The 18192-nt window shown below is 39.0% G+C and overlaps 1 protein-coding gene across 14 annotated transcripts in view; it reads right to left on the bottom strand.

The window, feature by feature from the left end:
- Positions 1-18192, bottom strand: part of MTMR3 (myotubularin related protein 3) — a 137764-nt gene that overhangs the window by 22881 nt on the left and 96691 nt on the right. For 10 of the 14 annotated variants that reach the window (XM_073886809.1, XM_073886811.1, XM_073886808.1 and 7 more), the window contains 4 exons: positions 11992-12074; positions 9670-9836; positions 3190-3286; positions 555-668 (listed from right to left, as the gene is read on the bottom strand). In XM_073886809.1, coding sequence (XP_073742910.1) covers positions 555-668; positions 3190-3286; positions 9670-9836; positions 11992-12074 — 461 coding nt within the window. The remainder of the gene's footprint in view (positions 1-554; positions 669-3189; positions 3287-9669; positions 9837-11991; positions 12075-18192) is intronic. The other 4 variants (XM_073886816.1, XM_073886815.1, XM_073886817.1 and 1 more) reach the window with 2 other exon arrangements.

The following is an 18192-nucleotide window of genomic DNA, read 5'->3' as shown; positions in this document are numbered from 1 at the left end:
TCAGTGAAAAGACCTGAACTCCCAAACCTGTGCTCAACATAACGCCACCATCCCGTTCTAGAACTTGACTCCCTTGGCTCTCATGCCTTTGATCTTTAAGATCTTCTACCTAGCCAAGCCCTAGGCTTCTTCTTTAAATGCTCCCTCTCAAAACAGAACTCTCTCATGTGTCAAAGTTTCAACTACAAAAACAATCACAGATGACTCAACTCTCACTTTCTGGAACTCCTCTCTCTCAATCCAAAGACCAACGTCGGAAGCTAAATGCAGTAACACATTATCTTCCCATAGAATGTCAGAAGGATCTTAAAATACAAGATGAGCCACTTTCCTATTAAATTTTTCTTATCACTTGAAACATCAGCAAGTGTTCTGGATGCGGTAAGTACTGGTGTGTCACCGGAAGAGTGACTTTAACTATAAAAGGAAGCACACAGTTGCCTGGGAAGGTCTCTGAACCCTTCCCTTCCTTCCCAGGTTAGCGGTAGCAGAGCAGCAGACCCCGTGCAGGGGACAGCAGCCAGACCTGGCTGGGCCTGGCCAGGCTTACTTACCTGTAGACGACAGCAGGGATGCGCTTCCAGGACCTGAAGCTTGCCACACTCTCTAGTTCTTTGTCGGTGATCCAGGCAGGCACTATAAGCTCCTGTGGATAGCTACCACATAGCCTAACGGGGAAGGTGAGAAAGAGGAAATGGGGGAAGAAGACAGGAAGACACGGAGGGAGAAGAGGGAGAGACACGAGGTGAGCCAGCATAAGGATGTTGATCAAGCTACCCCAGAACCAGTTAAAAGGCAATAAGGAGCTTTAGTTGAGTCTTGGCCTACTCCGCAGAACTAGTGGCCTTGGGTGTTTACTTATGCATATGTCGTGTGATACTATCTTGGACTGTTCCACTTTAGGCTGCTTTTGGAAATTTGGTGATCTTAACATCTGTGATATAAGGGGAGTCCACAGGCAGTTACTTTGTGACAACAGAGAGTTACCGTGAAGTAACTAACATATAAGTAATTTCCTAACTACACAAAGTGCACAGTCCAACTACAGAAGTGAAAGTCTGTCACCTCATTCAGACTCCCTCACTCTTTCAGGCTTCTGTCAAAGGGAAACGTGAAGGACAAAAGCCCACAATTTCAAGTTTCCAGAGACCTTATAGAATTACTAACATATTCTTTGATGTAGCCTAATTATAGGTAACAGGTGCAGGCATGGGTATGCAGAAGCAGTACCATAAATCAGGACATTTGCATATATAATCACAGCCCCACTGACCCAAGATAGTAATGTGAATAAGCTAGTAGTCATAATTTCTATAAAACATAATTCAGAATTATATTCAAGGGGGAAAAAAGCTCTTTTCATTAGGGAGGAAGCCAGTAACTGCATGCTAGTCAAGCTGGTGCCCTAAAAAGCAGTTCTTTCCGACAGGTTTTTCACTTATAGGACAGTATCTCTCTACGGGTATCCCAATATTCCTTTTCAACAGTGAAGGCAAGAAGACCTTTAATCCAAATCTTAAAATACATGAATTCCTCCCCCTCCTGCACCACCACCGCCTGGCCCTAGCCTACCTTATGCATTGGGGGAAGAGGCAGAAAACCAAGTAGCTTAGGAATTGGGAGTTTTGATCATTTTGCACTAAATATCTCCATCACCAAGTAGCTTAGGAATTGGGGGTTTTGACCATTCTGCACTAAATATCTCCATCGTGTTCTCAATTTCCAGAAGATTAAATATCAGGAACTTAAAAGCCAATGAACAAAGAGAATGTCCACGACCAAGAGTAGTTCATAAACTTAACGCCCACAAACGCCTAAAAATGACCTGGGACACTGTGAGCATAGTTAATATGCTAACCACAAGTCCTGTTCTTTGTCTTCTTTTATCTTGTTTAAAACTTAACAGTAAATTTAGCTCTCCTTCTTTGTAGTAGGAAGAACTTTTCAATGTCCTGAAGACTGGTTTTGAGGTAGAAATGGTGGACTCAAAGACAAAAATTAATTTTTAAAACCCATAGTGAATAGCGATTTTGAAAAACCAAATGGCTTTTGAACTCATTTTTTTTTTCAACAAGTTTAGCTTAACTCGGTTTTCTGACTTCACCCAATATTCCTTGTCCTGTAAGTATTACACTATCTAGTAGTCACCTTTTTAGCAAATACTAGCTGCTTACATGTAGATAAGCAGTTTCTAGCATAGGAAAGGAGGGCTATATATGAACAGGGCCTGTGGCAGTCTCAGGCTCTCTGAGGCCTCGCCTCCAGTCTCCAACTCCCTTCTCTGCTTTGGCTTGTGACTGAGAATAGGCAAGGTATGACAGGTCTGTAGCTCCTATTTCTTCACAACACCCCAGGTTCTTAATTCCTTGGCCAATGTCCATGTTAAGAGCTGCATACAGTAATCAGCTATAGTTTTTCCAATGAAAAATGAAATGCTCTGATGGCTACCCACAAATAGACCAGGAAAATGGCTATCATAATTCGAGGCAGTTCAAAAAAAAAACAATGATTAATGCCTCCAACTGCCAGAGGAAATCTTAAGAGGAGAAAAATATTAATCTAAATCTCCTGAACAATTTTTTGTTTTATAGAAATCTGGACCACCAAAATCATAGTAGTTAACTGCTCCCCCCGACACACACCAAAGTACTTACACTTTTTAAGGAAACAAGAAATGGGAAATATTTAATAGTGATTACATTAATATTTAATGATTAAATGGTCATAGCTATGAAGTTAGAACAGAATAGTACTTATGCCTATTTCATAGAATCTGGAGTAAAATTAGTCATAAAAACTAGCTTCTAAGTGTTTTATCACTGCTTGTGAGATCACGGATTCTATCTCCAATGTGACATCAAGTGGTGAAGAGACCAATGGAAACTGCCTACCTACATGAGAACACAATACTGTCTAGGAAATGCACGCACCAGGAAGAACAGAGGTCTGGAGGGGATGGAAAGGAAGATTCCAGAATCCTACAAAATATCATTTTTCCACGCCAGTGACAGCAATGGGAACAGAAGACTCACGAAGTACCCTGAAGACCACGCAGTTAGATTTAATAAATAAAATTCCATTGAAAAAAAATGTCTATGTCTAAGTTCAAATGTTCTGCCACATGAGAACTGGGGTTTTTGCAAAGGTACTGGCTGTGAAACACAGTCCACAGGCACCCATACAACTTACTTGTACTTCTCATTGATGTTGGAAATCCTCCAAGCATTATTCATATCAAAACCCATCCGCTCCACTTCGTTTTTAAACCTTGACGTTACGTGCTCCCCTAGGGGCCACGGGCAGCAGAAAGAAAGAAATTAATACCATTTTGCAAAACAGGTAGAATAAAAGCATAGCTACCCCGCTCAGTTAGATAAATAACATACATTTAGTTTTAGTTTAAAAAGTCCCTGTCAGGGTAAGACTACACAAAAGAATGAGGAAATTAATTTTTAATAGAAATACAGCTAATACAATTTACATTAGTTTCAGGTGTATGACACACATTATGAAATGCTCACTGTAAGTGCAGGTACCATCTGTCACCATACAAAGTTATTACAGTATTACTGACTATATTCCCTATGCTGTACCTCATAGCCTTTGACATATTTATTACTGGAACTTTGTACCTCTTAATCCCCTTCACCCATTTTGCCCCCTCCCTTTTAGCAACCAGAGAACCAGCGTGTTCTCTGTATTTATGAATGTGTCTATTTTTTTTTGTTTCTTCGTTTTTAGATTCCACATATAAGTGAAATCATATGATGCTTTGTCTTATTTCACTTGGCATAACAACTTCTAGGTCCCTCCATATTGTCACAAATGGCAAATTTTCTTTTTTATTACTAACATTCCTGTGTGTGTGCGCACGCCCACGTGCACACCTGCCACATCTTTATCCATTCATCTCTTGATGAACACTTAGGTTGTTCCCACATCTTAGAATTTTGATCAAGAACTGTTATCTCATTTAATCACTACTACCAACTCAGAGAGGTTATCACCGAGTTCATTTTATAGAGGATAAAAATGAAACTGAAAGAGGTTATTATGGCAAATCTGTCTGGTCCCAAAACCCAGTCCCTGTCACTATACTGGCTACTCTCCTATTTCCACACTCACAGTATACATAAAAGATAAAATCAACAAGTTCACCAAGAATAGTAATACAAATCTACAACTCCTCATAAGAAACCCTATGGGCCAGATTTCAAAACTTGAGTTTTCTGGAGTTTAAGATGGTGTATATAATATAATATTAGATTAACATTCTCAACAGGGTTTATTAATCAAACATTAATATTTCTACAGTGAATACATGGATAATTCACACTAACTGGAATAAGTAAAGCAGCAAAGAGCTTCATGTCAACTCAGATCAGGTCAAGCCACCAAATAAGAGAAATATTTTGATTTTCAGAGCCTTATAGATTATGGAATTGAAGATAAGAGATCATGAAACTGTAACTGCCAGTACCCAGGAAACACCATACTACTAAGTGCTAAGCATTTGTTAAGAATATCCATCCAAACATGTATAACCCGCCTACATTTGCCCTAATGAAATTGGCTTTCTCTTCCTAAAGACAGCAAGCAACAAATGCAAAAGTGAACCTAACATAAAAGTCATTAAGTCTGAAATAACTTTCTTCCTTGAAAACACACAGAGTCCTAGGGCAGTAAAACAAACAAAAAACCATTAAGCAGTATCTCTAATATGTAGTGTTACAGGTTGTAAAATAAATGCTGGTGGGTGCTGGGAGAAACTACAATAACAAATAAAAGCACAAAGCAGGCTTTGGTGATCAAAGTATAAAGCTTTGCTCTCCCTGGGAAAGGAGCTTCAGAATAGGAAACAGCAATTACTTGAATGAAGGACAATTCTATAAAACTACTTCCCATTTAAACTGCTTTTCTTGAGCTTCAACTAGGTATTATACGTTTCCTGAAGGAGAGCTATAAAAAGATGAGGTGCAGAGATTCAGGAAGAAATAATTAGCTGAATGAATCCCATTTGGAAAAGTTTTAGACATGATGTAGGCTCTCAAATAGGAAAAAAGCTATCTGAAATGGAGTGCCATCTGTCTACAAATTGTAAGGAATAGTGACCATCAAGAATATTAGAGAGTCCTTCACTTTTAATCCCAATCTAAAAACTAAAACCATGACAATTTCCAAGTTCAGTAATTAATGAGATTTTTCCCACCTGTGATACAGCTCCAAAGTCTTTGCAAAAGGTAAAAGTACTTTAATTAATGACTCTTAACATTAGTACCTCCAATCTTAGCATAACCACACAGATGCCCTAAAAGGACCCTCTAATTTTAAAATAATCACTGGCAAATCACCACCTCCATCACTGGCAATTTGCCCAAAGAAAAGCTTAGAACCACCATCAGGAGCATGAAATTCTGAGCTCCACACAAAGAAATATATACTGTGTAGCAAGCATAAAACATGTTATTCAAGTTCCTTGAGAACAAGGAGTTTTAATTACCTTTGTATCCTCTAAAACAGTGAGTTCCTAACTTTGAAACTGACCATCACAACCCAAATAAGAATTAGGTAATCCAATACATAATCCAATACATGTTTATTTTTAAAAGTGTTTCACAAAACTACCCACCCTTACTACGTGTGATACATTTTGATATTTTCTATCCTACATGTTTCATTTTATATTTCATTCCTTAAAACTTTTGATTTCACAACCCACAAGTGGATCACAACTTAGTTTGAAAAGCAATGCTTAAAAAAAAAAAAAAAAAAAAAATCTAGCAACAGACCTTAAATACATGAGTAATTCAATTGGCTTTTGCCAAATTGTGTTAGAAGTTCCCTTATGTTTATTCAGCTAGAAGAGTGAATGCCAAGCATATCTATTTGCTGATTTCCCTTAAGAATTTCCCTCTAAGAATTCTTAGGTTTCCACTGATTCAATACTAAATATACTATAATATCCCATTTTAAATATTATGGTTGTTTCTTTGGCTTTGAATTTCCATTTCAACCCTGCTGTCTGCCCTCCTCCCACCCCCAAATGAGGATGTGTCCTTTTTTAATGTTTAGTATTTCTTGTACAACAAATGCAAACAGTCCAGCAATTCTTATTTTAGTGGGAATAAAAACCTTTTTAAAGAAATGAGACCCTCTATCATAACCAGTGTCAAGAGGCAGTCTAAAAAAATTTTCCCCCCAAAAGTCTAGCTCCCTGGGTGATTCTGAGCATTCAAGCCCACAATTATACAAAGCCTAAAGGTCTGGGATAGAAGAGCCAGTCTTCTATCCAGGATGTGAGGAAGAAGAACTGTACCAGAGTCAGAGAAGGTAAGAACCAGCCCTCCCAGATTTTCAAATATGAAAGGAGGAATCATTCTTTTCTATGAACAAAGGTCCCAGTACAGTCATCTAAATGTACACGTACTGGACTTTGTTCAAATTCGTAAGACTCTAATGACAAGGACTTTGACTTTATACTAAACAGGCAGCTGCACAACAGTTGTTAAGACCCAGAGTCCTATGCTGTTCATGGTTAAACAAGATCTGCTTAATGGGCATTTCACAGAAAAGAGGTCAGAGAGATGGGCCTGATGCTACGAAACTAGTAACTAAATTGCCCAATCATTTGTCAGGACCCCTGCTTAATGCTCAAGTACAGGATGATCACCAAGAAGGCAGTTACAATGAAGAGAAGAAAACCGAGCACATGGGAGAGAAGCTTTAAGCTTTCCGTCCATTCCTTTTTTAGAATTTGAAATGGGTCTAAGAGTCAAGTCAAGAGTTTCGCCAAGACTTTTGCAAGTTTCACAGGTAAATTCCAATAGCAATATTGAGACTTCTTCCAAAGCAGATTAAGATTCAGAGCTTTGGCCACCATATGGCTGGCTTAACTATGACAGCTTCGACAGTCAGAAACTTAAGATTTATACAAATACAAGGTAATGATGCAATTTTCCCATTTCCCTCCTTTCTGACACATTCTACTTTTAGAGTAGGCAGAGAGGAATCCATAAAAGGCTTTATTAACTGCTAAAAGACTAACTTCAGCCTTTCAGAGTCTATGCTTATGATCTCATATGTTGGAGATTATACAAAGGCATCACTTTGAAATATTTCAAGTGTTGTCTCACCCTAAAGATGACTTATAAGAATGTGGTTGTCTGGTATGCTCCTACTTGGTGAGTAATGTTATAGCCACCACCAACACTCAACAATATTGGGTGGAGACAGAAGAACCAGGTTGACTGGCTTTAAAAATGCCACCATGGTATTTTTTATTAAGAGCAAGTTTTCCCCTCTGTACTCCACAGTGAAAATATATAAAAAGGAAAAAGCCATACATGTAAACAAACTCAAACCAAGTCACTGAAGTACAGTAAGATTCCATGTAAGTGGCAGCAGGTGAACTTCAGTGTGGATTTGTGACATATTAGGAAGAAACAAAATACAACCTTCACACACAAAGTTCCAACCCATCAGTTACAATGGCATCACCTTGTATAGTCATAATTTCCAAAATGTTCTGACAAGCATGGCACATAGGAAGCACTCAGATATTTACTGAACTTAACTCTCCAGCAATAACAGATTTGATCTTCAGGATACCCAGATCAGCTTGGGCAGGGAGAAAAGGAATGTCCCAGTCTGAAGAACAAAGGAAACTAAAGTACAAAGAAGATATGGCTTGCCCAGTATTTTTTTTTAATTAAATGATAAAGTATGGGTTTGAAGTCAGGCTCCCTAGTTCTTAAATTAGTATGTTACCCCCCAAATACCTCCATACATCACAAACTAATGAAAAGACAGAGAACACTGTGGACATCTGTATGTTCTGGTGGCCAAAGAATACCAGATATCATCAGGAAGGGAAGGATCTGGGGACAGAAGTCATCCCAGCTCAAGACATGGCCACCCATAATTAAGAGAGTCAAGTGAAGTTCTGACCTGGCACACCTTAGCAATATCCTAAGAGATGGCTCAAATCCAAAGAAACTAATTTTATCAAGGGAGTAAGGAGTCATCTAAACAGATGAGGAATTTTCAGTCTGTAGTTGTGACAAAAGGAGGTTAGGAGAAAAAGCAAGCCTTGCTGACTAACCAACATCATGCAGCAAGATATAACTCACTAACCTCATTATCCTAGGAAAAAGACTAAAAATTCAGCAAAAATACATTAAGATTTGTGTGTTTTACTGTATGTAAATTTTACCTTGGGGGGGAAAAAAACGAAAAGAGCCATAAACAACAATAACAAAATACAATGGCATGTCAATAAAGAAGGAAAAAGAAAAAGATGCAATGGATGAAGGAGTGAAGTCAAACACAGTTTAAGCACATTCTCATACCCTTTTCAAGGATGGTGTGGATTCCTATGGCTGACTCTGGGTTTCACTGGCCTGACCAAGCTCATGGGTAGCTTGGATTCCTGAGGCTTTCCTTGTGGCTCCACAAGGGCAGTGCCTGTTTTTCATCTCTGCATCCACAGCACCCCACACAGGCAACTCTCAATAGCTGAAAACTGGGGTTAAGTCCTAGCTCTGTCACTGACTGGCAGTGGGACCTGGCAGCAGATTTTACCTCTAAGTTCCACTTCTTTGGCTCCCAAAACAGAGACACAGGCTACCCTGCCTGCTTGATGAGGTCATGAGGGTCAAACAAAAGTATGTATCAAAGCATCTTTAAAAATAAGATGACGCTTGTATTTTAATTATGAACCAAAAACTTCAACCAGTGAATGAGCCAGGAAACCAAAGTGATGCAAGCAAAGCTAGATTAGCCTCAAATGTTTAAAATGACGCAGGGCAGAACGGTTAAGATTGACAATTCAGGATTAAAAACTGAGGTTTAAAGAAAAAAGTCCTAAGGGTAAGCTGAAATGGAAGGAGGCTCACAACTTTTCACTGCTTATAAAGTCAACTTTGCTTCCAGGCTGGACATACTAAAGATTGAATGTTGGACCAGCAAAGTTCTATTTATGGCAGCATAAAGTTTACAGACAAATACATGTGGAGAAATAACATGAACTTGATCCAAGCCATTTCTGAGGGAGAAAGAGTGGAACAAAGATCTCCTGGGAAGGTAGGAGGCCTGGGCTCCAGCACAGGCTCAGCTTCTCTGTTTGTCCTGAGGGAAGTCACCTGGCCTCTCTAGACCTCTGTTTCATCACCTATGAAATAAAAGGGGTGATGATAGGAAATCTCTGACTTGAAAATAAGATATGCCACTATTCTGCACCCTACCCTCACATACCTCTGGACCTTTGTTCATGAAACTTGTGTTAACATTTTCCCCCTTTCTGTAATCAATGAACCCTTCCTTATTCCACCTTCAAAGCCTACTCAAAAGCTACTTTGAATGTGAAGTCTTCCCAAATGTGTATACAATACTCATGGCTCCCTTCCATTAGGCTTCTTTACAACACCCATTAAACCTTACTATAGTTGTTTTTAGGCCCAGTAGATGGTGATGCCAAATCTAGTGTTCTTCCCTTCCCCCAAAAAGCAGGAAAGATGTTCTATTAAGCTTAAAGTGATGAGCACATGCTGGGTGCCCCATAAAATATACACTGAATGAATACATGTATGCTTAGGAGCCCCATTTCATGTTAAGGGTACCTCAAACAGTAGTTCAAAAAAGCCACCATTTGCACATTTTAGAAAGGTCTACCTGGTCTGCACAGGTCTCCATGTTGCTCTTTTTCACTGGCGTAGACCTCCATGCACCAAGCGTGGTATGCAAATGAGAAGAGATCTTCTATTTTCGCAGGTGGTCGGATTGCATTGTTCAGTCTCTTGAGCCACTCTTGACACTGCTCAAAGGTTGAGAACTGACACCTTTGTAAAGCCAAACAAGTATACATGTAATTAGCAGACAGTTGACAAACCTAAGGGAAGTAACCATATCAAGAGTGCCTACCTCCTGGTGCAGTGACTATAGTCAAGAAAGCATCAGAGGTGGCCATTTGCATGTTCATCATTTATAATAAAAAGAGGTCCAACAAATTTTAGCCAATGGTGCAAAATGTCAAAAAGAAAAAAAAAATGGACATGTGGAAAACTTATTTTTTAGGCTGGTGAAATTGCTTCTGAGATTAACGGTAATTATTAAAGTAAAATGGCAGTCTTCTCTTTCATGAGTAAGATTTCCTTCTACATCTTCCACCAAAGCTTTATAAAGGTTGTCAAGAAATAGGTTTAAGAGAAGTTCTTTTTGTTTTGTTATAACCTATCAGGCCAAACTCAAAAATAAATCACAGCACAACTTTTGGCCAGTTTGATAATAATTTCAAAATCTCTCTACTCAGCAATTAGAATAAATCAGCAATTGCAGATCCAAAATAAGATATATTACACTGAAACTTTCAGCTGTGACCATGTAGAGAACCAAACAATTCTATTACGAATTGTAATTTTGGGTACGTATCTTTAGATTCAATTAGGGCAAAAAATACTTCACCTTTTCAAATGCAGACAGTATTTAAAACTGAGTAATTAATAAACAAGCTTTTTAAATATGAGTTGTAGTTAGAAAGCAAACCAAATCTCAATGGCTAAAAGGCAACTTATATACCTTAAAACCAAGAAGGCCACTTCTCCCTCATTCCAATCAATGTGGCTCATCAGTATGCCACACTGTGTGTACTAGCACTCCAAAATTAGTCAAAGAGATAAGGGAATTTAGAACTTCTAGAGCTACTAAATTTAAAAACACATTTCAGGCATCATTTTGCAATCATTATAGTAAAGATTCTATCAGATAAAAACCATAATGGATGTTAAATCAATGGAGAAACTTGATGAAAAGTAGGATATTTTCATTGTCTTAAAGTGCCTCTCACAGACTGTCTATTAGTTGCAAGGGAGAAAATGTAGAAATTATACAGAAAGCGACACCTCAACAATAGTGATCAAAATTAATATCACCAATAAGCGACAGATGGACACTGCTTGCCTCCAGATATAATAGAGCACCCTGAGAAGAACACAACCTCACACGTACAGTACTGTAGCCGAGAATACACAACCTCAATTTAATCGTGAGGTAACACTGTACAGACACAAAATGAAAAAAATTCAATTAAAATAAAAGATTATATTCTTTAAAATGTGAATGTCATAAAAGACAAAGAAAGGTAGTGAAAAATGTTTTAGATTAAAGAGGGCTACAGAGGCACCTGGGTGGCTCTGTCAGTTAAGTGTCTGCCTTCGGCTCAGGTCATGATCCCCGGGTCCGGGATCAAGTGCCACATCGGGCTCCATGCTTAGCAGGGAGCCTGCTTCTCCCTCTGCCTGCCGCTGCCCCCTGCTTGTGCACGCGCGCTCTCTTTCTCTGACAAATGGATGAATAAAATCTTTTAAAAAATAAAGAGGGCTACAGAATCATAGCAACTAAATGCAATACCTGACCTTGCATGGATCCAGTCCTGAACAAGGTGGGGGTAAGAGGAATGCTATAAAGGACATTATTAGGTCAAGCGACAAAATTGGAACATGGATAGAAGACTGGATAAAAGTATTAGGAGTGTGAAGTTGTGAAGTTGATAATGATACCATGGTTATGTAAGAAAATATCCCTATTCTTAGGAAAGCACACCAAAGTATTTCAGGGTGAAAAGCCAGGATTACATAACTTACTTTCAAATTGTTCAGAAAAAGAAACACACACACACACACACACACACACACACACACACAGCCCCTGCAAACAATAAAGCAAATGGGGTAAAATGTTAATATTGGTGTTCTCTGTAATATTTTAATTGTTGCACTTCTGTTGGTAAATCTGAAATTATTTCCAAGTAAAAAATTTAAAAATCACTTTCAAATAGGAAAGTAGCCTAAAGATGAAATATTTCAGGCACTAACTACTCAGAAAATATTCCTAACAAGGCTGACCCTCAAAAGCTGTTTTTCTGTTACAAACCATGAATCCATTCTTTTAAAAATACATATTTTCCACACTAAAAAGCAGCATAAACACATCACATACCTGATAACTTTGCAGTCTTTGCAAGTCAAATGAAGCTGAAATATATCTCGGCATTCAACACTTTCTATAAGCTGTAATGGAACCTGCAATTAAAAAAGATGAAGTCCCCTTAGTCAAGAAGGCATTGATCCTGCAGTCCCCTCAATGGGTCCAACAAGATTCAAAAGCTCTACAAGAGAAAGCAGCAAACAGAACTGCAAATTTATCTGAATCAGTAGTATTCAAATGATTTACTACTGAGTGAATGAGGGTTTCCCTTCCTTTTCTTCTAAATCAACAGCCTTAAGTCATGTCTGCGCATGAAGACAAGGAATGAAGAGGAGGCACTGCCTCTGAAACAGCAGGGAAATATGTCATCTCTCAACTATCAAACTCACCACCTCTCCAAGTACTACTTTACACACTGCAGCTAGCTGTGATTTGCAACGACAAAGAAGCTAAAGGGAACCAGAAGGGTAATCTTGTCTTGTTTACAGAAAAGTGCCGATCAAGGTGACAGTAGGCCTACCCTTATTTGCCCCAAATGACAAAGTGGGCTTGTGGCTTTGTGTCAACAAAGGAAAATCCTGAAAAAGACTGGAGATCCAAACTGCCTGCAAGCTGCACGGAAAAGACCTGGCTGACTGTTAGGCTTTGTGCTCAGAATAGACCCATAAACATCAAAAAGGAGGGAGCAGGCCACACAGCGGTCAAAGGTCCTAAAACTAGCTAGGTCTAATTTGCTTCCAAAGACCAGGAAAATCCCTGTTTGCCAAGTGGGGCTTGAGGTATGCGCAAGCTGGAATGGTCCTCTCCCTGCCAATCTGGTGAGCAGACTCTACTGAACACAGAAGTAAGGACAACAGTGGAGAGGGCTGCGAGAAGGGAAGGGAGGCAGATAGGGAAAGCATCTGAACAGGTGACAAATCTTCAAGTTGACACGAGAATCCTCTCCCTCTTGGCTCAATTCACCTTGACTCAACCCTTCGTTTCAAAAAGCAATTTCCAAGACTTCTCAAGAGAGCCTGGTAAAATAATTGTGGATACACTCACTCCTTAGAGAAAGAGTAGACCACTGTCTATTATACTATATCATGCCCAGGCAAAATGTAGCTCTGGGAATCCCAAGTAGCATTCCAACAATTCATGGTTTAGCATGAGAAGAGACAGGCAGTCTCCAACAGAGAAACAAGAGTGCTGCCTGCACAGAGTGGCCATCATATTAGCTGAGCCAGTTTCAGAAAAAGGCTTCCTGCAAACCCTGCCCCACCATGAAGTTGCCAGAGTCAGCAGAGAACTCTCAGAACAATTATGTGAGAATCAAAAAGAAGTCCAGTGCTGGATGTCTGGGACAAGAAACAGAAACTGGGGCAGGGATTAAACAAGAGAAGCAAGCAAAATAATAATATATAGAAAATGGGAGTTTCTATCTCAGGATCAGAGCCTTCTTGCTTAGTTCTAAATCTATAATCCACAAAATTCCCCTATACTTATAATAGGACTGGGAGTAAGTGAAGAAATCTTGTGTTCTGAGAAAAAAGGAACTTTGGCCCTGTTTTTAAGTCCTTAACCACAAGGTACTGTGAGAAACTAGAGCTGATGCAGCTAAAAATTCTTTCAAGACCGATACATCTCAGAAGGAAAAAAACAACATGTACCAATGGGTAGGGATAATTTGTAAAGGAAGAACAGATTTAAACGATGGAGATAGGTGGCACCTGGGTGGCTCAGTCGGTTAAGCATCTGCCTTCGGCTCAGGTCATGATCCCAGGGTCCTGGGATGGTACCCCATGTCAGGCTCCCTGCTCAGGGGGGAGTCTTGCTTCTCCCTCCCCTCTCCCCAAGATTGTGTGTGCACATGCATGCTGTCACTTTCTCTCGCTCAAATAACTAAACTTTGTAAAAAAAAAAAAAAAAAAAGATGGAGCTTGGAGGAGGACACTGACTTGTCTGCAGGCCAGTCCTCTGGGTGCCCTACAACAGACCCTCATAACGTATTTGTTTTGTTTTAATGTACCTCCCCTTCCCTTCTCCCGTCCTTCCCAAAAGTGCCTGCAAGAATGGCAATCAAGAGGCCTGAATTCTAATTTCAATTTTCTAAAATTTTACCAACTAAAAGTATGCCTACTTCCTGACTTCCTTGGACCAGTTTTCAACCTTCCTCTATGTTTTCTGAATATCAAATGGTCACAACATAGGAAGTCCCAGGCAGAGGGAATAGGAAGAGTCTGGAGTGGAGTGAGAGTAGCTTTACAAATCCGCACGGGGAGGCTGCTCTCTCAGAAGTCACCTGCATCCCAGGTTCCCTTCAGTCACCTTCCTTATAACTACAAAATCTGAAAACTAATGCTATTAGCAGCTGCTGGAGGGAGTGAATGAGCCTGTGCTGTGCTACAAAGAACAGATAAGCTTTACATCCCCTACTGTCAGACCAGACCCCAAGAGCCTGTGTCCAGACTTCCAGAATAATGAAACACCTCAGAGCATGCAAAATATTTGCTACCTAAAATGCATTCGATATGCAAATTTTCACACATTTTAACATCACAAATTTAAGGAAGAAGGATAAAAATACCAGATGCTAGTATGCAGATACTACTAGCAAGTTGCCAGAAACAACCATGTGTACTCAAGTCATAGATATGGAAAACAGATTTTAATGCTCATGCGGATTGTCACATGCAAATTTAATATGCAGCAATAAAAAGAGACATATAAGAGAGAAATATCTGATTATATATAACAAATGAACAACTCCCTTTTTTCTTCTCCTTTCTACCCCAATGTCCCCTTCAATGTTCCGTCCACAGACTGCCTCCTTCTCTTCCAAACAGGCAGAACAGGCCTTCTTTTCCTCTTATACATCCAACCAAAACATACTTTCTCTACTGTTTTTTAAGGCCTGCTCCACTGCTTTAGGTTTCTAAATTTTCCTCACACATCAAGAGTATCTCTTACCATTTCTGTAACCAGGCAAACCCCATATTCAACCCCATTAGCAAACAATTATAGATTGTCTTCAATCTATACCATTGAATCCAAGCCATTTTATAGCCCAAGGATGTTATTAAGCTTCTACGCTAAAAGCTAGTGGCAAAGACAGGACCAGAATCCATGTCTGTCTTCTAGCCTAGGCTCCTTCCATTAAAATGGTGCACCTTTCTTTCTTCCTCTAAGATTACCCCTCCTTTCTGTATGAACTGTACTTTAATATTTCTCTCAGAACTAAGTGCCCTCTCCACCAGGGACCTTTAGGAGGAAAATAGAATTTAAACCAGATTCCTTATGGACAGTTCTATCCATGGAAGAGTAGGAAGAAATCTAAAGTCACATTCAAATCCTCCCTAGCCCACTGGTTCCAGTGTTTTGTAGCAATTCATTTTCTTTTTGTTCCTTTCTCCTCTACCTTCTTCCTGTCAGATAATTCTATCTTCCTTTACAGTGATTTTCCTCTTATATAATCTCCACCAAACTCATGCTCAAAACAATGCATCAAACACACTCAGTGCTGTTAATTCCTCAAAAGGCCAACAGTTACATCACGGACACCCAAATTCATAAAAGCATCAACCCAAAAAAGCAGAAGAGCAGCAGTTAAAAATTGTAACAGACATGCACAGTATCAAAGATCCATATTGTCTCACTCCAGAGGGAATTTTACATCATCATACCCTAGTATGTTTACTTTAATTCTTTCTCGGTGTGTGTGTGCACACGCACATGTGCAGTATTTTTAAGCACCAGAATTTAAAAGTGGGATATTTCTACCTTTTAAAAACAATGCCCTTTTTATAGCCTGAACAGAAAGTACTAATTCTGTACATACATTTGAATTAAAAATGGCAGTAACAGTGAGAATAATGAGTCTAAACCTAAAATCTGTAATAAGCTGTGGAATATCTGGACCCTAAATCTTATATAAAAACCAGTCAGAAGAAGACTGTGTCATAGGTTAAAGATCCAAACTCTTTACTGCTCACCTTTTATGTTTACAAACTGCTCTTCCAGCACTGATTCAGAGACCTCTGCTGGCATATGAATACAGTGGCCAAGGTGCATGAAGGGTTAACAATAACCTCCTTCTGATGCTTGGGGAATAAAGACTTTTGCTGTACTACAGTTAGACAATGAAAAAAATGTGAAAAAATGCTAAAGAAAGTGTTTGCAGCTGCTACACTTGCACATTTTTCTTAAAAAGCATTAATAGACCAGCCTGGAAATAGAAGTTCTAATGTCCTTTTAGATACTAATGTTGATTTTACAAATTATTCCTAGTTGAAATTCACTTTACATTTTTTGAAGATCATAATTCCATCTGTTTATGTATAAACTGTGGGGCTTTTTCTCACTCCACAAATTGTTCTCATCATAGTGTACCACTAGCACTTTGTCTAGTAAAAGGGAAAGGACTCATGCAGAGAGCACAAATTCTGCTGCTTTGCAAGGTGAGCATCTGACAGTCAAAACCAACTTGTTCCAAAGCACAGGTGCAAAAACCACCTAAGATTCTCATGCTACTTACTGGGATTTCAGAAGCAGCAGATTGAGAGGCAGTCTATTGAATTACACAACAAAAATTGTTTTAAATTTTCATGAATTCCCCTTGAACACTTACTTGTTTATAAATGAGCTCAGCAAAGAAATATACCTGTACATATTTAAAAATACAGTTTGGGAAAAGCACAGAATGGGAGCAATTCATACCTGAAATGCTACAAATGAACTCTCCTACAGACGTTATTCTAGGACTTGGAAACCCAATGAATATGTTTGAAGTAATGATGTTATGGTATCTAAATCTACAGGCATGTTTCATTCAATGTGCTGTAAAATTAAAAGAGAATATATGTATCAGGTAGCTATTTAAAACTTGATGGTAAGCCATTTTCTAAAGTGCTAAATGTGTTGATTAAAAAGCATACAAAATGATGCAAAACCAAGGCATGCCACAGTATATACTTGGCACATCTGGACTTTTGATGGTTGAAATGTATTTGATTTAGATATTATAACCTTTAAAAGGGAGTCCCTTGATCTCATGTGTTTTACTGAAATACTTATCTGCTAAGAGGCGAGAAGAGGGCGGGAGGGAGGAAAGAAAAGAAAGAAAGAAAGAGGGGCGACACCACCAACTCTCTGGTCTCCACCCAGAACCTAGCACAGGAAGAGCCGCTGTTTTGTGGAGTAACCACAGGTTGAGGAACCTTAGCACTGTGATGTGATTATTTGTATGGAGAAGTCCTAGTCTCTCTCGATTTGAAATGTTTAAAGTTGCTACAATGCCAAAATACTTTTGCACAATCATTTCTGAGTACAAAGCCATTATCTTGGGACTTTTACATGACATGCAGGCTCTATGCCTTAGAGGGTTATTATGCTGAGAAAACACTTTTAGGTGAGGAAATGGGTCAAAAGTAAGAACACTGGTAAGTTTTCTTAAGCACTGTACCTCAATCACAATGGGGGATCAACAATTCCAGTAAATGGCCTACTCATACAGCTACTGTTAGAGATGATGAGGACACAGTCCTAGTCACACAGAAATTTGTTTTTAAATGGGCTTTAAACCCAAAAAGGGTTTTAAAATGGTCTAATATCCATTTCAAACTCATATTAACTTCAATTCACTTAATATTTACTAAATACCATGGCACCAAGAAAACATGCTAATTCCGAAGATACAAAGATGAATAACCAAAAAACTATAACACATCTCGCAAATGTTGTAAAGGCATGTTTGAGACACTGAAGAAGTCAGAGGCAGGGGTAACAAACTGCCAGGGAACGGAGAAAGGCTTCACAGAAGTTACCACCTAACCTGGGTTTTGACAGATGAAGAGAAATTCCCCAGGCAGGAGAGAAGAGAATTCAAAGGTGTGAGGTGTGACTGAATACTTCAAAGAGGGTAGTTTTACTAATAATACAAAAGAGAGAAACTGACAGAAAAGCTGGCAGAGACCAAGGATCACACCACTTAGCCTGATACCAGGCTAAGTAATTTCACCTTAGAAGTAGTAAAGAAACACTGAAGGGCCTTAGGCTGGAAAATGACATGATCAAATCCATGCTTTCTCTCCAACAGACCCTATTCCCAAATAGATCTAAAAATAGCCTCAAATACCTGGCTCTAAGGCAGTAAGTCGAGAAATAGGGGACAATATGGGAAAATACGGTAACATGAAACTATATTATCCCCCATGCAATTTAATTACAATTTCATTA

This window comes from Callorhinus ursinus, unplaced genomic scaffold, assembly GCF_003265705.2.
Source record: "Callorhinus ursinus isolate GAN/ISIS: 27379988/994484 unplaced genomic scaffold, GSC_fseal_2.0 scaffold72, whole genome shotgun sequence".
NCBI lineage: Eukaryota > Metazoa > Chordata > Mammalia > Carnivora > Otariidae > Callorhinus > Callorhinus ursinus.
Note: the sequence above shows the minus strand (reverse complement) of the source record. Positions and strands in the feature narration are given on the sequence as shown.